Source organism: Phyllopteryx taeniolatus, chromosome 7 (assembly GCF_024500385.1).
Source record: "Phyllopteryx taeniolatus isolate TA_2022b chromosome 7, UOR_Ptae_1.2, whole genome shotgun sequence".
Lineage (NCBI taxonomy): Eukaryota > Metazoa > Chordata > Actinopteri > Syngnathiformes > Syngnathidae > Phyllopteryx > Phyllopteryx taeniolatus.
Genome location: NC_084508.1, coordinates 4,490,842 through 4,513,645, shown reverse-complemented (window position 1 = coordinate 4,513,645; position 22,804 = coordinate 4,490,842). Strand labels below are relative to the sequence as shown.

Below are 22,804 nucleotides of genomic sequence, written 5' to 3'. Positions count from 1 at the left end.
TAAATGGTCCTCTGTACTGCTACATCAACAACAACAAAACAAGAGTTGCTCTCCTCCTCCTCCTCTTCTTCTGCCTGCTGGCCACCATTTTTTTCCCCAGCATGTGCTTTCTTGTCATCACGTGCAGACTTCCTGCCATGTGACCACCAGCAGAGGGAGCCAAAGAGGCACTTGTGGTAAGAGGCTGAGTCAGCAGCTCTCACACACACACACACACACACACGCGCGCACACACACACACACAGCATGCGGATCATAAAACCCGCAAGGTCCAGTGCACCTTCGACAAAAATACTAATTGATGACCCAAATAAAAAACACTATAATACACAATACATGCAATCCACATTCATAGACAGCAGAGAAAATCAGGTAGATTTCAAAATAAATAAGCAGCAATTAATTGACCTTGCGTTCCTTTTTCCACCTTTTTTCACAAAACAGTCATCGTTCGATGCCACGCTCCGCCCACATTAAATGTCGTCGGCAGAAAAACTCGCCGATCCGTCTGGGACCCCTTCTTCCGATTGGGGCTCATTCTGGCAGATTCCCTCGCGGGAGCTGGTCAAAGCCGTGCCCAAATTTGCCCGAAATGGCCGACTTCCTGTTTAATTTCGGGCACGGGTCCTTGAGACTTTGTGTGCGTCTTGTTATGATAGTCACGCAACGCACGCTTCTACGCCTCGGCTGTGCCTAGAAATTCTGTCCATAAAAGTTATGAACAGAATCGGTGACAAAGGGCAGCCTTGGCGGAGTCCAACACTCACCGGAAACGAGTCCGACTTACTGCCGGATATGCGGACCAAACTGTGACTCCGGTCGTACAGGGACCGAACAGCCCGTATCAGGGGGTTCGGTACCCCGTACTCCCGACGCACCCCCCACAGGACCCCCCCGAGGGACACGGTCGAACGCCTTCTCCAAGTCCACAAAACACATCTAGACTGGTTGGGCGAACTCCCGCGCGCCCTCGAGGACCCTGCCGAGGGTGTAGAGCTGGTCCACAGTTCCACGGCCAGAACGAGCACCACACTGCTCCTCCTGAATCTGAGATTCGACTTCCCGACGGACCCTCCTCTCCAGCGCCCCTGAATAGACCTTACCAGGGAGGTTGAGGAGTGTGATCCCCCTGTAGTTGGAACACACCCTCCGGTGGTCCTGTAGTTGGACCACCACCCCAGTCTGCCAATCCAGAGGCACTGTCCCCGATGTCCACGCGATGTTGCAGAGGGGTGTCAACCGGGACAGCCCCACAACATCCAGAGCCCTGAGGAACTCCGGGCGAATCTCATCCACCCTCGGGGCCTTTCGGGCGTGTTCTCAATGTTGTGGGTGAGGTGGCCAAAGCTCATTTTTCAAATATCATTCATGAGCATCTTATTGTAATTTGTCAGTTTTATTTCCCATTTTTGTTTTTTAATGACTGCAGCTGTTTATCTTAAGTGTCCATTGTATGACATCACAACAAGCTTGTGTTGCATTTGGAGGCAGATGGCAAAACGCAACCCAGGGTACTTCAAATTTTAAATTTTTGTTTTTTTCCTTTGCACCTATTTGTTTTATTCACTTTTCCTTCATGTTTCCCACGCTTTCAAACTGTTTTGATTTTTTTTTTCGGTTGAGTTCCGTGCCAAACGAACCTTTGCCCACTGCATGCCGCCTCTACCGCAGGGCCAACGCCAAGGATGTTTTTCGTTGCCGTGGCGTTGGGGAGGAAAAAACGTCTTCAATGTGTCTTGTTTGCCCAGATGTGCCCTGGCATCGAGTGGCGAACCATCGGTTGGACACTGATGATGATGATGATGTTCCAAATACAGAAGAGCTGATTGGTTGATAGTCGATGACATCATGTCAGTGGTATGGGGAACTATGAGGTCGATCTGCACACTGTAAATATGACGTGAGAAAATCTGATGCTAACATGCTATCCGCTAGTGGGCTTCCTTGGAGCTCCCGTCATGCAATGCGGTGATGCCTCTTGGACTGAAGTCTATGTATTTATGATTAGGATGATTTGGAAATGGGCGAGAGGAGGAGCCACTCCTCGGCGGAGGTAAACAACAAAAGGTGAACGCGGCTCCATCGTGCTCTGCCGCAGCCTGCCGTGGGAGGGAGGGGGCGAGCCGAGGGGGGCTAGCCGAGCCGAGGGGGGGGCTAGCCGGGGCTCGACGCGGGACGCTTGCGCTCGTGGATTCCCCCCCCCGCCGGCACGGACGTCGCGTCGGGCGTGAATATGGAATGAGAAGGGAAGGCGGCTGGAGATGGGCCGGCGTTGACGTCCGCTTCAACTTCCTCGGTTCGGACATGGTAGGACAACAACAACAACAACCGAAAAAGAAGAAGAAGCTGTTCCGGTTGCGTTTTCAGTCCGTCCTGGCGGTGCCCCCCCCCCCCCAAAAAAAAGGCCGACGACGGTCATTTGCCACGAAACTTCTGCTCTGTGTATTTTCTTTTCTCCGTTCCAAAATGTCCCATGTTTAGTTTCTAACAGCCTCAGTGTGACGTTGGCGAGTGCATCGCCAAACTTCCTTCAAAATAGACGGAATTCAAGAACATGTGGACGTCGACGGACACACGCATCTTTTAGGAAATGACTCGTAGTGCATTTCAAACGTATATGCTCTAGACTACAATTCGGTGTAGTCATAGCCAGCGGCACGCAACTCTTCGCATTTTAAAAGCTCCACTTTGGAGTTGGGAAGGGCTTCTGTCGCACGGTCCTCATAGGGCGGAAGTCAGCCTTCCAAACGAATGCAAAAGTCGTTTTATTATCCTTAACAGGCTTTTCTAGTGTCTCACGTCGACGCCGAATTTCTCCAAACGCCAACAAAGAGGAGAACGTTAGGCGCTGAACGCGGGACACCGCATAATTGCGCCCCTAACGTCGCTCAACCGCCATTGTTGGCTTTTGCTTTGGGAGTTTGGAGCGAGTGTTCCGGCCGGGCTTGCGTGTCACCGCTCGGGGCGACGCGACGGCGGAAGGCGGAAGGCCAAGTTCAACTTCCTCCCGGCGGAGCGCGCGCGTCAGCAGAAAATGGCCGCAGTCGGGCAGAGTGTGGCCGACGGAGGGCCTCGGGTCCCGGCCAGCGGCTGCACGAAGAGCCGCTGCGGTGCCAGCCCGGATTCGCAAAGTAATGGCACAACGTAGGAATTGACGCACTTGATGGGCCACGAGAAACAAAAGTGACAGTTCTTTCGAGGACCAAAGTGTTGATTTGAAACATCCATTCATGGAGGCTAACCATATACAATTCGTTTGCCTCTCCTCAAAGTCAAATCAAGTTTCTCTGTAATAGCCCTTAATCACAAAAGAGTGTGATGAAGGCTGGCCCACAGTTGGCAAAGATTGCCCAAGTGCAAATTCAGCTTCTGCTGCTGACGACAAACGAAACAAAACAAAACAAAATAAAATCTCTTGTTCAGCGTTCACTCTCCGACTCGCTTCAAACTCCTCATTTGCTGTCCGATCTTTTTTTTTTTTAGTGATCGACAATGTGACAGCACGCTGCTAATTGGCACGGATGTAGAGGTGCGACAATGAATCGATTCATTGATAACTAATCGATCGTCCAATTCCTCAATAACTATTTTCGTCATCAATTAATTGTTCGGAGACTTTGTTTAACTTCAAATGGTCCCAATCCTCTGATTTGTATCCTCTCGGCTCGCCGTCTAAATCCTCGTTCGCTATTCGCATTGACTTTGAGGAACGCATCGGAAAACAAACCCTTACTTCTTTTACTATTCCGAAATAAAGACGTGTCGTTGTCCAGCAAATAAAAGATCTAATTTGACTATTTGAAAACTATCTCTAGCCCCCCGTTGAAGTCTTGCTCGCTCGGACTTGTAGTCACAACAACGTCAATGGCAGCGGGTGCATTTTTCCTTCAGAAAAAGCTGTTGGCAAAACGCTTCTTTTTAGTTGCAAATGGCTGACTTCAACCACGATCCCTCGCCGCTTCCCGGGGTGTGTTTTGCGCCGGTCTCAGCTCGGTCAAATGAGTAAATCCGTGCCGGGAACATCTGCCGGCTTCGGCTAAGCCGGCTAGTTAGCTTAGCTCTCATCAATCATCTGCCACGATGTGTCGAATGAATTTTGCGTGACGTTATCCGATTCTTCTGCCACGGTCGCAGTCTGCCTACGAACATTCGCGCGGCGCCTCCTCATCGGACGCTTCGTTCTGCGGAGATTGTCGTCTGGGCGGAGCCGGCGCCGTCATGCGTATGCGTATCCGGTCAAAATGGCGACGCAAGTAAAACGAAGGGTGTGGCCGGATGACTTTGCTTCATTGCAGCTACTGTCAGAACAAAATATATCAATTCCATTCGAATGCGAAAATTCTGATCCGGGATTTGTTTTTATTTCGTAATTCGAAACAAATAAGTCTTTCCCAGGAAGAGTAAATGTTCGGCAATTTCTGTAGTCCTCAATGACAGCAGACTGATTATCAAAGTAAGGAATTTGCAAACATTTGCTTTTACTTCGGAAAACAATGATCAACATTTTTGTTGATTTTCTGATGGACGTTATGGCGCAAACTAGCAATTGAATCATGATCAGTTTATGTTTGTGCATTTTCTGCAGTCAATGTGAAATAAGGTCCTGTTTTTTCAATAAAGGGATGGGAATTTAAAGAATCTTTTTTATCCAATTCATCAATTAATAAAAAAAAAAAATAGAGAGAGAGTAATCAATTACCAAAATAGTCATTTGTTGCAGCCCTATGTAGTGTGCTATTAAACATCTACTGTACAATATCAGTACTAAAATTGCAAATTGACTTCACTTTCAATAAGGTTGATATATTGCAAACATTATTTTGTTACTAAACCCTTTTTATAAAATCAATTGAACAATAGCTGAGCACACAAATATCAATTACTTCTGCTTTCAAAACTAGCTAGCCGTCAATTTGTCGTGTCCAGTGTTCCGCCGCTATATCGCGGTTCATCGTTCGCATCCCCCGCTATAGTGCGGTAACGCAGCGCATATTTGGAGTAACTCGTAAAGCTGTATAAAGTCTTGATGTGTTGCTTATGAATTTTAATGCAAAAATGTTGTCGACCCATCAAAAGGTTTTTACTTTCTTCACGTGGCCAAATGCATTTGACAAAATGGCAGCAGCCAAATTACGACCCCAATTCCAAAAAGTTGGTACGTTGCGTTAAACTTAAATAAAAACAGAATACAATGATTTGCAAATCATGTTCCACCTATATTTCATTGAATACACTATAAAGACAAGATATTTCATGTTCAAACTGATAAACTTGATTGTTTTTAGCAAATAATCATGGACTTGGAATTTGATGGCTGCAACACGTTCCAAAAAAGCTGGGACTGGGTCATGTTTACCACTGTGTTACATCACCTTTTCTTTGAACAACATTCAATAAACGTTTGGGAACTGTGGACGCTAATTGTTGAAGCTTTGTAGGTGGAATTCTTTCCCATTCTTGCTCGATGTCCGGGGTCTCCGTTGTCGTATTTTACGCTTCATAATGCGCCACACATTTTCAATGGGAGACGGGTCTGGACTGCAGGCAGGCCAGTCTAGTACCCGCACTCTTTTAGTACCAAGCCACGCTGTTGTGTAACGTGCACAATGTGGTTTGGCATTGTCTTGCTGAAATAGGCAGGGGCGTCCATGAAAAAGACGTCGCTTGGATGGCAGCATATGTTTCAGCATGAATGGTGCCTTCACAGATGTGTAAGTTACCCATGCCATTGGAACTAACGCAGCCCCATATCATCACAGATGCCGGCTTTTGAACTTTGCGTCCATAACAGTCCGGATGGTTCTTTTCCTCTTTGGCCCGGAGGACACAACGTCCACAATTTCCAAAAACAATTTCAAATGTGGACTCGTCGGACCACAGAACACTTTTCCACTTTGCATTGGTCCATCTGTTGTCGTACTTGAGCGGCTCCAACTACCGGAGACAAATTCCTTGTGTGTTTTTTGGACACGCTGATTCTGATTCTGATCTTAGATGAGCTCGGGCCCAGAGAAGCCGGCGGCGTTTCTGGGTGTTGTTGATAAATGGCTTTTGCTTTGCATAGTAGAGTTTCAAGTTGCACTTCCGGACGTAGCGCCGAACTGTATTTACTGACATTGGTTTTCTGAAGTGTTCCTGATATCCTTTACACATTGATGTCGGTTTTTGATGCAGGGCCGCCTGAGGGATCGAAGGTCACGGGCATTCAATGTCGGCTTTCGGCCTTGCCGCTTACATGTGCAGTGATTCCTCCAGATTCTCTGAACCTTTTGATGATATTCTGGACCGTAGATGACGAAATCCCTCAATTCCTCGCAATTGTATGTTGAGGAACATTGTCCTTAAACTGTTGGACTATTTTCTCCCGCACTTGTTCCCAAAGAGGTGAACTTCGCCCCATCTTTGCTTGTGAATGACTGAGCACTTCAGGGAAGCAATCACGGCACCCACCTGTTCCCAATGAGCCTGTTCACCTGTGGGATGTTCCAAACAGGTGTTTGATGAGCATTCCTCAACTTTCTCACTCTTTGTTGCCACCTGTCCCAGCTTTTTTGGAACGTGTTGCAGCCATCAAATTCTAAGTTCATGATTATGATGATGAAATATCTTGTCTTTGTTGTGTATTCAAATCAATACAGGTTGAACATGATTTGCAAATCATTGTATTCTGTTTTTATTCATGTTTAACACAACGTCCCTACTTGATTGGAATTGGGGTTGTACTTTACAAACCATCGAAATAAGTGATTAGATAGGCGAAGCAACCATGAGCCATTGTAAGGACGTCATTTTAACATCAAATACTGCCCCAAATTGAATATAAATATGAATATTCAAACGCCGAAAACAGAAGATGAAGTTCTGCTCCCTTCACGATGCTGACGTACGGCCATTTTCATACGTCACCATCGAGGCGCTGGAAGACTTCCGCAGAGGAGACGTCGGACGTCCGTCCACGTCGGCGCCTTCGACCCAATTGAGTCGGCCGGCGACTTCTGGCTCGCGTTCAGTGTCTCGAGGGGCGAGGAAGATTGTATTTAAGACACTGGACATGAAGCCCGTGTGTTTTTTCGTTTGTTTGTGTTCAGGACGAGTTCCACCCGTTCATCGAGGCGCTGCTGCCGCACGTGCGCGCCTTCGCCTACACGTGGTTCAACCTGCAGGCCAGGAAGAGGAAGTACTTCAAGAAGCACGAGAAGAGGATGACCAAAGAAGAAGAGAGGGCGGTCAAGGAAGAACTCCTCGGGGAGAAGGCAGAGGTGCGTCAAGGAAAACACATTTGACATTTATTTATTTGCCTGCGTGGCTTTTCTCCGGGCACCCTGGTTTCGTCCCACAACCCAAAAACATGCGGGGTGGGTTGATCGAAGACTCTAAATTGCCCGTAGGTGTGAATGTGAGTGCGAATGGTTGTTTGTTTATATGTGCCCTGCGATTGGCTGGCGGCCAGTTCAGGGTGTACCCCGCCTCCTGCCCGATGATAGCCGGGATAGGCTCCGGCACGCCCGCGACCCGCGTGAGGAGAAGCGCCTCAGAAAATGGATGGATGGACAGATACAAATTATAGTACACCTAACACTTTTTTCCATTTCATTTTTTAAGTAATTCCTTTATTTATTGCAAGTATAATGAAATTAATATTTGTGGAATAATTTGAAATTTAAAATATTAGATTTTATTTACAAATGAGTGCAGTACACATTCATTTAGTTAATGACATTTATTGTATATAATAAAATAAAAATAAGAGTCAAGAAATGCACGTGCATTTTACATTTTAAAATTAGTTTTATTTAATTGATTAATTAGTTTCGATGCCATTAATTGTAATTGTTAATTGTGTCCAAATTAGACATGTAACGGTCATCATGTCCAGCAGAGGGCGTCCTGCCTACGTTGTTAAGTGACGTGGCTGTTGGGTGCAGCCATTATTTTGGGACTTATTGTCTTAGGCACTCTAGTGGGCAGCCACAGGTCCTCTTTAAAGCCGTTTTGGAGCAGTGCCCGTCGTCGGCATGTTGTTGTTTTTCGCGGCAGGTGAAGCAGAAGTGGGCGAGTCGCCTTCTGGCCAAACTGCGCAAGGACATCCGACCGGAATGCCGAGAAGACTTCGTCATGTCCGTCACGGGCAAGAAGGCGGCCTGCTGCGTCCTGTCCAATCCCGACCAGAAAGGGAAGATGCGACGCATCGACTGCCTCCGACAGGCGGACAAGGTGGAGCGGAAGGCGACGGGCTGGCCGAGTCCCTCGGGGCTCACGCGTGCGTTGTGGTCCCGCAGGTGTGGAGGCTGGACTTGGTGATGGTGATCCTGTTCAAGGGGATCCCCCTGGAGAGCACCGACGGCGAGCGCCTGGTCAAAGGCGGCCGCTGCGCCAACCCGCTGCTGTGCGTGCAGCCCCGACACATCTCCGTCTCCGTCAAGGAGCTCGACCTCTACCTGGCCTACTACGTGCACCGCAGAGGTCGCTACAAAAGTCGTTTTTTTTTTTTCCTCACTTCGGATCTTGGGTTTGAAGAAAATAGGGTCAATGCTGAAAGATATTTGCGACTGTTCCCCCCCCCCCCCCCCCCCGTCTTGGAGTCTTACGTTGGTTTGAAGACTAAAATAAGCGCTAAAAACCATCAGTGCAAAGTTGCAAGCAACTGTTGACCTTGTTAGCTGTCTCAATGTTGGCATAGACGTCTTTTATTGTTTCACTCACCCGATTGACTGAGAGTTGACTCGACTTCGCTCCGCGCGGTGTCGGCTGAGGCTCGGAGCGCGTCAAACGCCACACATCGCAAAAGCCTACTTTGCTCAATACCATCTTTCATATTTCAAGTGTTGCACTGAGGCGAGTGGTCATTTATTTGAACAAAGTTAAGACACACGTTTGCCCGCCGCCGCCGTTGGGCACGAGCACGTCTTTGTGCGCGTTCTTCTTCGTTGGTTTTCGCCGCTTCTTCTTCGGGGTGGGCGGACCGTAGCCATCGAAACTGGGAACCGAAATGTTTACATTTGGAGCATTCCGGGAGAACCGGAACGTTAGTCCCGGTTCCGATCGGTTCTCGATTCTTCACGCCCGACCCTAATTTCGACAGCACGTGTGTGTTTTTGACACCTGCGCTTGTGATTCTAAAGGCCTTGGGCAGATTACATTTACATGGCAACACATAGAAGCTGAAATCTGATTGGGCAAAACAGTCTTCGTCTACTGTACACGACTGGAAGCTGGCCAGCCAAAACACATGCAATGAAATAAAGACAAAATCAATTCATATATATGTATTTGATTGTATCATCTACATTTTACCAAATAAACTGCTTAGTCCATCTGCCGCGCAGTTGTGAGGTTGCGGGTTCAAATCCGGCCTGGCCTGTGTGCATGTTTGTGTGTCTGGCTATTATCACACTGTTTTGTGCTGTGTGCACGCGCAGAGGCCGAGGAGGGCAGCAGTCCCGGTCGGACGGCGTCGGCGTCCGATCAGGAGGACAGTCGCGCCGCCGCCACGGGTAACGTAGCACGTGGCACGTAGCACGTAGCGCGCCGCCTTCGCTGACTCGGCCGGTGTCCTCCACGTTGCAGATGGTCCGGAGTTCCACGACGCCTTCGTGACGTCGGGAGTTTTCAGCGTCACTGAGCTGGTGCAGGTGTCGAGAAGTAAGCGAGCTGATGCGCATTTCATGCATTTTCTTCATTCATTGGAGCTTCTTTGTCAGGAGGGTTTTAGCTCTCGTTTGCCCAGGACCTCAATGTACGTAACACCGGGTAACACCGGTCAGTTGTCGAGTCAGTACGAGGAAACCTGTTTCAAGGGTTCAAAGGCCCCGTCGATCCAATGGCTTCACGATGAAAGCGACGGGGTTAGATTAAGGCCCGGTACACACATGACGACAAGGGCCGATGGTGCCCCTTTACCGACCACCACGTCAAATGCCAGACGATCTAAAGTCTTACAAGATGATCCTATAAGATTATCCTTCGGTCTGATGTGTGTTAAGAGAGGATTCGATTATTTTGTGGGGTCTGTCACAGATCTTTTAAGATTTGAAAAATCCTTGTGTGTGTGTGTGTACCAGGCCTAAGTCGGAGTCGAGAACGACACGCCGCGGTCCGGGTGCCTTTCGTGAGGCGCCGATCCCGCTTCAGTCAGAGCGCACCTAAGCTGGGGTCGGCGGACTGTAGCCATCCAAAGCGGGAACCCAAATGTTTGAATTTGAACCATTGCGGGAGAACCGTAACCTTGGTACAATGGGTTCTCGATGCCCGAGCCTAACGCTGCTGTATATTGTACAGTACGCGGAGCCTCGAGATCTGATTTCAGGTTGCAAACGTGTCGATCTGTCACTTTCGGCCGCGTAGCTCGCTTCGTGATATGGTCGAAATATTTAGCCACATTTGCGAGCCCTCGAATGACTTTTCCCCCCCCAAAACTCACTAGGATGCGCTGGAACGCAGCATGAGAGAAGAAGCCACGATGTCAACGTGTCACCGTCCTTTGCGTGTGTGTGTGTGTGTAGCGCCCGTCGTCTCAGGGGTGGGAGCGAGTTTCTCCAGCGGGGAGCTCCAAGGCCACCTGGCCTACGATCTCAACCGGGCGCTCCCTCAGCCCGTCAACATGCGACGCGCACTCGCCAGCGCCTCGTCCGGCGGGTAACCACACACGCGCACGCACACACGCAAATAGACAAACAAACAAACAGGACAAGACGGTACGGAGAAAGAATGACCAAATAGAGATCCGTAAGTGAGCCCAAACATAGGATCCATAATCTAGTGAGTGTACTCACAAATGCGATTCATCAAGAACACTGTTAAGTTGCCACCGTTTACAGAGTTAACATTGCACTTCCTATTTTCACGTCTTATTTTGAAAGACGGTAGCCGAGCCGACGGACTTAGCGATCGATACATAATGAATATCATGTACAACACTTGAATAATGTATTGTGGTGCCGCAAGTAACGGTTTACGCCGACGAGGCACTTGCGGTGCTACTCACTTTGTCATTGACGTACCGTCCGTCCATCCACAGTATCTGTCTATCTAGTCATTCTTATTTGATATTTGACATATTATTATTGTATTTGTGCTTTTTGCTATTTTATTTTGAATGTTAATATCTTCCTTGATTTTTTTTTTTTTTTTTTTGCGCGCTCGTCTGCACAGGAGTAAGCGGCACAAGTCCGGCTCCGTGGAGGAGGAGGCGTGCAGTCCGGGAGGAGAATATTACCACTCGCCATCCTCCCCGGCCAGCGGCTCCAGAAACTGGACGGACGACACGGAAGGAGGTAACGCCGGGACGCGGCCGAGGTATGTGCGCGCGTGTGTCGTGGGCCTCCGTCAATGCGTGTGTGCGCGTCAGGTGCGTCTCCTCCGGTGAAGAAGGCCGAGCCGGACGGTCCTTCGGCCCGGGAGGACTCGCCCAGACCGGGATCCTTCGCTCGGCACCATCGGCCCGTCATCGCGGTGCACAGCGGTCAGTGGCAATACATGTGCAATACATTTGAATTGAAGTTTTTGCTTATAATATTTGGCCTTTACAAAAATTTTAATTACATTTTATTCCAATTTATATTTTCGTTATTTAATTGTAATTTTTCTCTGATCATTTTTGGATACTTCTTAATTAATCCGTCTTTAGTCTGGGATCATTTTTATGTATATGAATGTCTATGTACAACCCCAATTCCAATGAAGTTGGACGTTGTGTTAAACAAATAAAAACAGAATACAATGATTTGCAAATCATGTTCAACCGATATTTAATTGAATACACTACAAACACAAGTTATTTTATGTTCAAACTGATCAACTTGATTGTTTTGAGCAAATAATCATGAACTTAGAATTTGATGGCTGCAACAGGTTCCCAAAAAGCTGGGACAGGGTCGTGTTTACCACTGTGTTACATCACCTTTTCTTTTAACAGCATTAAATAAACGTTTGGGAACTGAGGACACTCATTGTTGAAGCTTTGTAGGTGGAATTCTTTCCCATTCTCGCTCGATGTACAGCTTCAGCCGTTCAACAGTCCGGCGTCTCCGTTGTCGTATTTTACGCTCCATAATGCGCCACGCATTTTCAATGGGAGACGGGTCTGGACAGCAGGCGGGCCAGTCTAGTACCCGCACTCTTTTACTACCAAGCCACGCTGTTGTAACACGTGCAGAATGTGGTTTGGCATTGTCTTGCTGAAATAAGCAGGGGTGTCCGTACTCAAAAAGACGTCGCTTGGATGGCAGCATATGTTTCTCCAAAACCTGTATGTACCTTTCAGCATGAATGGTGCCTTCATAGATGTGTAAGTTCCCCATGCCATTGGGACTAACACAGCCCCATACCATCACAAATGCCGGCTTTTGAACTTTGCGTCCTTAACAGTCCGGATGGTTCTTTTCCTCTTTGGCCTGGAGGACACAACGGCCACAATATCCCAAAACAATTTGAGATGCGGACTCGTCGGCCCACAGAACACTTTTCCACTTTGCATCGGTCCATCTTAGATGAGCTCGGGCCCAGAGAAGCCGGCGGCGTTTCTGGGTGTTGTTGATAAATGGCTTTTGCTTTGCATAGTAGAGTTTCAAGTTGCACTTACGGATGTAGCGCCGAACTGTATTTGCTGACATTGGTTTTCTGAATCGTTCCTGAGCCTATGCGGTGATATCCTTTACACGTCGGTTTTTGATGCAGTGCCGCCTGAGGGATCGAAGGTCACGGCCATTCAATGTTGGTTTTCGGCCTTTTTTGAAACCTGTTGCAGCCATCAAATTCTAACTTAATGATTATTTGCTAAAAACAATCAAGTTGATCAGTTGGAATGTTATGTTTAACGCAATTTCCCACCTTCATTGGAGTTGGGGTTGTATATGTATATTATGTATGTATATATGTATCCATTAGAAATTTTCCCCCCAAAATTTGGACTTTATTCTTGGAAAATGATGTCTTCTTTCTGATAATATTACAATTTTAGGAATACAATCTCTGTCTCTGTTGAGATAACTATTGAGGCTTATTACGCTCCTGTATTTGAATGTTGGTCCTTTTTGTGGTACTTGGCGAGCCGCAAATTTTTTTTCAGGTTATTTTTAGTTGTAAAACGTTTTGAGACCCACTGCCCTACTAGACACACAAGTCCCTTGGTAACATGGACGAAAGTGACAGAGGAGGTGCGGTCCATGATCCTTACGTGTGTGGTCCAGGTCTGCCCCGTCCTCACCCGTCGCCGTCTTTGCACTTCCCGTCGTCGTCCTACTTCCCGCACGGAGCGATCCGCTACCCTCCTCATCTGGGCCAGGACCCCTTCAAGGACCTGGTCACCTTGGCCTGCGACCCCACCAATCAGAGCTCGGTGAGCGCTTCGTCACGAGCGTTCTTTCTTTTTCGTTCTTCTCCTTGCTTCTCCCGAGTCATTTGAGACTTTGTGTTTCCAGCTGAACGGCAGCAACCAGCTGAAAGTGAGCAGCCATTACCTCTCGTCTCAGATGCCGGCCCCCTCCCTGGGGCCGCCCCGGCCCACCCTGAGCGCAGACGTCAAGCCCCCCAGCGCTTCCTCCGACGGGGCGGCAAACTCCCCCACCTCGCCCAGTAAGTGCTCCGGAGCTCAAAAGCGCATTGGGACCGATTTACTCGGAGCGCAAATCGGGTTGCGGAAGACACCGACGAACGGGAATAAAGCAGGAATTTACAAAGTTCATGCCAAGCAGAAGAGTGACTTGGATGCTAATATTTGTTGCTTTTGTGATAAAACGACACAAACCATAGTGTGACAGGGCTTTTGACGGCAAAATCATTTCTTCCCAGATATAAAACTAAGAAAGGCGGCATGAGCGAGGCTGGCTCACCGGACGGCTCGCGTTGAACGTCAGCGGCTTCTTTACATGACGTTCGCCATTCGCTCCATCGACTGCGTCCTCTTTTCTCACGATCGCGAGACACACTTTCTACCGCCTTCCTCGGTTTATACCATACATACGCATACTCTGTCGGAGTGCGAGGAGCATAAACTTGTCCGACTCCCGACGCGTTGGCGTTACTCGCCGTGGCAAGTCGAGACTCTCCCCCAATCGTTATCTTCAACTCAAAACCTGTGCCGCTCTCAAATCCGAAGCGCCGCGAAGCCGCCGTCTGCGGGGATTACGGACATGATTTTCGCAGACTCGCTGGGCGAGACCACGCCTACCCATGAAAAATGGACTTCACGTCGATAGACATTCAACGGTTGGATTCCAGCAAGGAAACTTGGGCTTCGTTCACACTGCAGCTCGATTGTGATTTTTAATTCCCCCGCCCCCAGTGTGAAATGTATCTTAATTTTTTTTCATCTCAATGTGAACGGTATAATTCCAAAGAAAACACTCAGCGGTGAAAAGACGACGCTTGACACCTTTAGCGCCGTCATCTTTAGACGCTTGAAGCGCATAATCCTCGAAATCGCCACAAATGCGTCACGACGAGACCCACGCGAGGGCGACGCCGCGTTTACTTCCGGAAACACGACGCCCGGTGTTTGTGCGCAATGTGGCGTCGGGTTTTGTACGCATGCGTGTCACTTGACAGACGTTAGAAGTCGCATTTGTTTTTGGAATGTGAATGACGACATAAAAAGATTGGATTTCAAAAAACCAAAATGGGCACTATGCACTGCAGTGTGAACGTAGCCTTAAATATCATTGGGGGAAATATTATATGTAATATTTTAGCATAATCCTAACTAAACCAACCAGATTTCATGCAAACGCATCAAAAGTTTGCCAGTACGACGCAGTTGATCTGTAAGTGCGCTGAATTGTCCTACAAAGAAGCCATAGAATAAACGCTCAAAACGACTTTCCATCGCATCAGATGACTCAGAAGCTCCAAAATTGTGCTACCGAAGAGACGGTACGGCTGGAAAATGTTTGTTTCTGGCATTTCAAAAATGGCCTCATTTTGCCGTCGCAATTGCGCCGGCGAAATCCGTCTCTTTGATCGGAGTGGCAAGCCCACGTTTCCACGCGCCGCACGCCAAACTTGTGAATCGGGCCCGTAGAGTGCGTCAAAGTCGACTGATGATGTCATCACAACAGCGTACTCGGCCCCCGCGACGCCCGGGACCCCCCCTGCCAGTCGCTCCTCCTTTGTCGGCGTCGCGCCTCGAGACCCCGCCGGACTCTACCAAGCTCAGGTGGGTCCTGATTTTTGCTCATATATATATATATATATATATATATATATATATATGTATATATAGTGCTACAGTTTTTAGTATTGATATCAATAGCATGCCCTTAGAGTTGCGCATCATAGATACAGGTTGCAGTATAGACCCGCACAACATAAAACAATGTACAGTAATCATATGAACATAGAGCTGTGCGCTATAGACAACGGTGTGCATTATAGACACAAACATAGAAACTTTACATTCTGCATACAAAGTGCAGTGACGGCCTGCACGTAGAACTGTAGCGCATAGATCTGATGTGTGCCGGGCGGGATCTAGTTGATGTAGGTCAGCGTGCAGTTTGCTGCATTGCAGTCGATCTGATCTAGAAAATGAAATGATGCTGAGCCTGCAAACGCGCGCGCGCACACACACACTCACACACACACACACATTTAAAGAGCCGGCAGCCAATGCATTTTTAACTTTGGAACAAGCCTTAAGACTTACGCGATCCTTTTATTTTAACTTTATTTTGAATGTATTCATGATCTATTCTACCCAGTTACTCTCCACTGCATATAGTTTATAACACTGTCAGTCATTTTTAAACAAATATTTAGTGATGAGACAATTGTGTGCGTGTGTGTGTGTGTGTTTCAGTCTTGGTATCTGGGCAACTGAAACACTACATGATCTTTTCTATGTGTGCTCACACCAGTATATAACTGTACACTGACATACTGTCTATAAACAGTATACATTTCATATATATATATATATATATATATATATATATATATAGTAAATGTACAGTATATATGGCGTAGTTATATATGGGTATGGGCACACGGTGGGCCCCATGGACTCAAAAACGGCTCTCAAGATTTGTGGCTGGAAGAATTTCCCGGGAAGGATGTCAAAGAAGCCTTTAACCCCGCCCCCCTGCAGGTGCTGCTCATCACATATGCAAATACGCCTTGCTTTTTTTCTGTATTCCCCTAAAGACTCCAACAACAGATGGCGACGCTATCTTTTCTTTGTCCCCACCAAGAAAGGAAAAGGAGAGAAAAAGAAAAAGACTTTTTGATTGACAATCACCGTCAGCGTGAAAGCGTTACGTTGCTCTTTTTTGGTTTTGTTTGTGTACACGAGCGCAGGCCACTTCCTCAACGCAATTAAGCCCCTTTCACACGGTGCTCATGCGAAATGGCTGCGTCAGTTATTCCCCTTTCACACAGAACACAGCGAAGGGCCCCGTCGGCGCGGTGTGACTTGCAAAGCGGTCGTTGTCGTGAGTGTCGGGTGTTCGACTTTACACCCCGTGTTGCAGAATCGCCTTACACGCACGCAGCCGTCGTTCAGCGTCCGATGCGACCCGCTATGACGGTAAATTCCGAGGTCGTCGTCTGGATTTGATGTGCAGCGTGAAAGGGGCTATTGTCCATCAAATCCAACTTCTGTCCTGCGGGAAAGGCAGCGACACACAATGCGGTGTTGAGGCCGTGACGTTAATACGACATTTTTATTTATTTATTTTTTAACCGTACAGCAGCGCCTTGAGATATGAGTGACCCGACTTGCGAGTTTTTCGAGATATGAGCCGTGGTTTGGCTGATTTTTTTATTTTTTTTTGCTTTGATTTGCAGGCGCAAACTTGATGTTTGAGCATGATGGTGAAGTCAACGGACTTCACTACAAATTGGCAAATAGTCAACAATTCATCCAAAAAGAGGCTTCAGGCTGTTTAATACGATAAGATGAGATATGATATGATATTAGTCCCACAATGGGAAATTTGCAATTCCATTCCCAGTTGAAGTTTACTGTCAAACTAAATGTAAAACAAAAGAGAATTCCGAGTTTGGACAACCAAATGACATTGAGTTAAGGATGGCCCTTTAGCTTCATGCTGACACATAATGGACAACGCCATCGACATGCTAACAGTTAGCATTGATAAGTGCAGTTTTAAAACCCTTTAAGCGATGGATGGTTGAACACAAACTGTGGAACAACACATGTAGACAGGTAACATAACAATACTCACAGGCGTATCTTCTTCATCCTTTACGAGAAATTGCTTACTGAGTCATTTACAGTAGTAGTAGAAGTACTACTATTCTTGTTGGTTTGTGTCCGCGTGACTGTATTATACCTTACTGCCTCCCGGTGGCCAAGGCGGGCTCACCAGATAGGGCGGCACAATGAATCGAACAGTAGCATTAAATCATGATGCGCAAACTTTCCTTGATATCTTTACATTCTACGTATTCGGAATTTGCGCTGAAGTATAATACGGACCCCAGAGTTGCTGGTATCTATACCTCAAAAATTGAAGTCTTATTCTCGTAGTAATTTGTATTTTCCAAGGTTTTTCAAAGGGATGTTAAAGTTCTCTGAAGTAAGCGGAAATGCTTTCCTTTACGCATGCGCCAAACAAGAACGAAAGCAGAAAATACTTCCCTTGCTTTGCTGATACTTCCGTCTACAGAAGGAACTGAGGAATTCAAATTTTACGCGTGCGCAAGCTATACGACAAATTCACAGGTGAGCCTTTCTGCCATTTCGTAAACTAAGACGCTAAATCCGACGCCGTGTTACATCAACCGACGCGTTGGTACCGCTATATACGGTATACGATGTAATAACGCTAAGAGGTAGACGGGGGAACAGGGAAGTTTGTGGCGTTGATTTTCATCGGCTTAAAGCGGAGTAATAATTGGGTCATTTTTCTTACACCTATGTATAATGCGCACCATTTAATTATATTTTTAGCATAAAAAGTATATTATACACAAGACACTATGGTAATTATGTTATTCGTGTTTTTATAAAGTACAATATTATAGAGTTCTTTTTCCGAACAAAATGTTTTGTTTTTGTGGGGGTTGGAGCGGATCGATGGCGTTTCCATTTGTTTCACCGGGGAAAGTTGATCTGAATTGGACTCGTATCTCAAGGCACCGCTGTATTGGTGACTTCTGGAAAGAAGTCGGCAGTTATGGCGTTAAGATTTGTCCCACGCTTACATACTGGGAACTGGAAATATTGAGCATAAAAATGTGTTGTGTTTGTTTGTTTTTTGAGGCGATGCGCAAGCGTGGAAAAACGTTGAAAATATAACTTTTACACAAAATAGAATTGTACAAAATAAAAAACACGCTTTTTTTGCGCTCAATGTTTCCTGTTCCGAACGGCTAATTGTGGTACGAATCCAGCGTAATAGGCAGTAGAGTCGTCTTTTCACGGGTGCCTGTGCTGCGGGAAAGGTACCGACACAGAATGTTGGAAAATTTGCAAGTCGACTCCCGAGGTGGTGGTGTCGTTGTAAAAGGGGCTAGCGTCCATCCGAGTCCGCTTTCCCCGGATGGCTGCCCTGCGAAAGGTGCCGGGCAGGGGTGCGAAGTTTAGCTCTGACATTCGCTTCTCCCGCTGATGTCATCCAATTATGGCATCCTGTTTTTGTGGGAACGGCGAATAAACGCCAAATCAACTACTATTACGTCTGATAGGCACATTTTGTGTAAACTCTGCGTGAAAGGGGCCGATGCGTGAAAGGATTTGGAACAATGTCCTAAAAAAGGAATGTGGATTTATTTTTCCTTTTTTTCTTTCAAGAATTCCGCCAGGAATTCCTCCAGCCCCCTTGCTGGACCTTTTTTCAACATCTATTTTGCACGATATGTCCGAAACCACAATATGTGCCTTGCCTTCAGTTCAACGACAATAATAATAATAATAATAATAATAATAACAACAATGATGACACATTTTGGAAACGTAACAATACTTTTCATGGTACCGCTTCAAGAAAACAAAACAAAAAAAGTTGCATGCGGGATTGCTTGACGCTAACTAGCCTAGCGGGTACACACTTTTGCGTTGGCAGTGTCTACAGGCTCATTTATACGCACTACAATTCATATTTAAACTGTCCTTATACAGTGAACCACAGTTTATCACGTGGGGTACGTTCCAGGCTAAAAATTCGCAATATAGAGAGAGATCATGTCAACATAAATTCAAAACAGTTTTAAACCTAGCACACGCTTTTAAACACATTTAAAGTTATTAAAACACACTTTTCAAAGTATTCCTTGCAGCCTGTTTTTACTCTGTCGCTCGTATGACATCGCTTTGAGGAAATCAAAAGACGAGAGGCGGGGCACGCCCTGAACTGGTCGCCAGCCAATCGCCGGGCACATAGAAACAAACAACCCATTCGCACGCACATTCGCACCTACGGGCAATTTAGAGTCCTCGATCAACCCACCCCGCATGTTTTTGGGATGTGGGAGGAAAGCGGACTGCCCGCAGAAAAGCCACGCAGGCACGAGGAGAACATGCAAACGCCGCACAGTCGAGGCTGGGATTTGAACCCGCAACCTCAGAACTGCGAGGCAGAAATGCTAACCGTCCCGCCCCAAACAAAAGTCCTCAAAGTTAAATGGCGGCACCAGGAGTCTTGTTGGCTGTTGAAGACGCTTCACCTTGAATCCAAAAGGTTTATTCCCTTGTAAATGTTGGCTAGTGACATCTGTCCCCCAAAGATTGCGGGTAAGTTAACGGGTGAACGACCGGTTACACTCCTAAACCAGACACAGCTGGCAACAGCAACCACCACCGTGTGCCCACCGCCAGGGGGCACACCCACCAGAGACACGACTAACAACTGACTAAGTCAGCAGTTGACCAATCCACTAACCAACCCATTGACCAACCTACAAACTAAGCAGACATCCAATTAATTGACTAATTAACTAACCAACCAATCAATTGACAGACCTACCAGCCAAGATCGAGAAGTGAAGAAGCCTTTTGGATTCATGGTGAACCGTCCGTCAGCTTTTTGTCGGCTCAAAGCTGCGCCCGCGACTTCCTGGTGGTACTGCAACATTTGGAATCCGGAAGCTTTCGTGACACGGACAAAAACCGAGCGCATCTCACGCGGCGTACAAATGAGCCTTTCGCCGTCGGTTAGCTAGCTTTGTCAGACGGACGGCTTAGCTCGGCGCTAACACTACGACAGACGACCGACATATTTGTTGCACTTCATACTCCAGACAGCAGGGGGGCGCCGCTGCCCGCGGGCAAAGCATGCTGCTGTTAGCTTAGCTAAGCCAAACTAAGCTAAGTGACGAATAACGGCATCGGCCTTAGCTCTGATTGGCTGTTTGAACACCGTCCACTTTTCAACCAGCTTGATTTCTACAGCCATAATAATCATTTCAAACTCTTTTTTAATTTTGCATGTATGTTTATGAAGCTTATTCTGTAATTGAAACACACGAGTGTGTCTAAATACTTTGAATGTATACGAAACGTTCGACTGGTGGCCGAGCCACACGCGCACACAAACACACGCGATCGTGATGCTAATGATGCTAAAGCTAACCTCCGTCAGGAGGATAAACTTGTTTGCACAGCGGAAAAGGGGATGACGTGAATGTGAAGAAATCGGAGAGAGGAAGAGCACAGCAACAGCAAGAGCGGAAATGATGACGACGCCATTTGGATTCCCTCAAAGCAAAGCTGACGATTGTGTTCATTTAGCCAGAATGCTCTTCATTTGCGTTTTGCAACGCGATCTTATATGACGCGTTCTTAACAATCGTGTTTAGTAAAGAAGGGAACGAAGGAAGGAAGGAAGGAAGCGGCCATGCAAAACAAAAAAAGCAAGATTGTATTTGTACGCTTTATTTGGATGCTTAAAAGCGCCCCAAAAAACATTTGGAAGCGGACTAGATGAAATGTCCTAGTTTGTTGAAGCAGTTTATTTTGTTGTGTTTATTTTGTGGGAAAACGACGGAAACGGGTTTGCTGACCCGCATCGCGCTCGTCCACCGTCATCGAGTCCCAACAAACCGGAATTAATCAAGAGATTATTTGTTGTATTCATTTCTATCGTAAATTGGACGAAAACTAAAATAAATTGGGAAAGTGAATGATCAATTGGGAAAGTGAATGATCAATTGATCATTCAATTTTGAGTCTTTAATTAACGTAGCACGCGAAAAGCCACGCAGGCGCGGGGAGAACATGCGAACTCCACACAGGCGGGATTGGAACCCCGGTCCCCAGAACTGTGAGGCAGATGTGCTAACCAGTTGCCCACCATTCCGCCCCCATTTTTATTTAATTGACACATTCTATCGACATTTTATCATGAATTAGAAAATGGAAATGAAATGAAAGATAACCTCATTTTGAACTTGTATTCCTTTTCTGCCAATATTTTGTTCTTGTTTGTTGATGCGACATATTGATCACAATAACGTTGCCCATAGCGGAGGATGTCAATTTTGTTCTTCATTCCTAAAGAAGCGATTACTCAACAATCGATTCATCGGAATGATCCATTATTATGTCCATGGCAACAACAATAACGGTTGTTAACGTTTTGGGTCCTAACCATTTTTAATCAGGCAATATGTGTGTCCACATCTACAATCGGTCTTCAGCATTGTTTCCGTGCTACTACATGCTAAGTGCTGACAAACGTATTTCTCCGAGATTTTCTGGTTAGCTTCTCATTGGCGAGGTTAAAAAAAAAAGTTTTTAAAAAGTGTGTGTGTGTGTGTGTGTGTGTGTGGCTGTTAAACAAGCGTCAGATTCGGGAGGCCAAAAAGACAAACCCAAAACGATTCCAGTTGGTCCTCATTGAATGTTTTCATTTGGATTTGTTTTGAAGGCTTTTTCTTTTGGCGCGCTTGCATTCCAGACGTGCATCATGCCGTGCTGCTTTTCGCACTGTGCAATAGCAACAATTCACCATGAGAGCAAAAAAAACAGAAAAGGCAAAAGAGCGCCGAGGGCCAAAAGGGCTGCAGCTTAGCCGCTTTTTTTTTTTTTTTTTTTTGTCCAACAAACAAATGCAAAAAAAAGTTAATATTCAACCTTGATTTGCATGACGTGTCAATTGTAAGAAGAGGAAGTGACGTGTTTGGACTTCCTGTCATGTGATGATGATGATAATGATGTCATTAGAACATGTACAGTACTCGCATTCAGCCAATGCTGATGGATTCTTTACTTTAAGTATGACTGCCTATGCAAAAATAAAGCATCAATAAAGAAGCTATATCACATTGCTCCCGTTTGCATTCTTCCATTGTTTGTTCCTCCTTTCTCGACGGCAAACGAGCTGACCTCGGTCCGCAGCAGTAGATCGTAGCGTGTCCGTGGTTTGACGTTTGAAGGTCCATCGCGTGCGCGGCGCAGACGTCCGCTACAAGAAGGCTAATCGGACTTTTGCTTGTGGTGTTGTGAGTCTTTTTTTTTTTTTTTGCCTCTCGCTTAGACATGGTTCAAACGTCCAAAAGTCACGCACGTGGAGCGCAAAGAGCTTTTAAGCTCGTTCCGCTTCAAATAACAGAGGGGAAATTGAAGAGTTGGTGGCGTGAGTCCAATGAACAATTGATCTACTCTCTCTGGTCTTGAAGTACCGCAAGTCTTCTGACTCGGTTCATGGCATTGTTCTTGAATTGGTTCGTGACTCGGTTGTTAGCTGATTTTTGACTTCGCTCTTAACATGTTCTTTGACCTGCTTCTCTTGTCCTGGCCTTTGACTTGGTTCTTGAGTTGTTAACTTTGGTCTTAACTGGTTCGTGGCTAGCTCTTGGAATTGTTTCTTGACCAGTTAAAAAAAAAAAACAACAACAACAGACCTAG

General features: G+C 46.6%; 1 protein-coding gene across 3 annotated transcripts; it reads left to right on the top strand.

The window, feature by feature from the left end:
- Nucleotides 1–1,890: 1,890 nt before the first annotated feature.
- Nucleotides 1,891–22,224, top strand: nfic (nuclear factor I/C). Of its 3 annotated transcripts, none has more exons than XM_061779766.1 (13): nt 1,891–2,053; nt 7,089–7,259; nt 8,038–8,214; nt 8,280–8,463; nt 9,420–9,494; nt 9,568–9,642; nt 10,503–10,635; nt 11,152–11,273; nt 11,348–11,461; nt 13,188–13,336; nt 13,419–13,572; nt 15,054–15,151; nt 15,794–22,224. In XM_061779766.1, exons 1-13 carry the CDS (start codon nt 2,021–2,023, stop codon nt 15,812–15,814), a joined length of 1,506 nt encoding a protein of 501 aa, XP_061635750.1. In that variant the 5' UTR covers nt 1,891–2,020; the 3' UTR covers nt 15,815–22,224. The 3 variants fall into 3 exon arrangements, 2 of the variants coding, with proteins under 2 accessions (XP_061635750.1, XP_061635749.1); XM_061779765.1 differs by lacking the exon at nt 1,891–2,053 and adding an exon at nt 2,066–2,307; XR_009789411.1 differs by lacking the exons at nt 1,891–2,053; nt 10,503–10,635; nt 13,419–13,572; nt 15,054–15,151; nt 15,794–22,224 and adding an exon at nt 2,063–2,307 and having other exon boundaries at nt 13,188–13,327.
- Nucleotides 22,225–22,804: the final 580 nt, after the last annotated feature.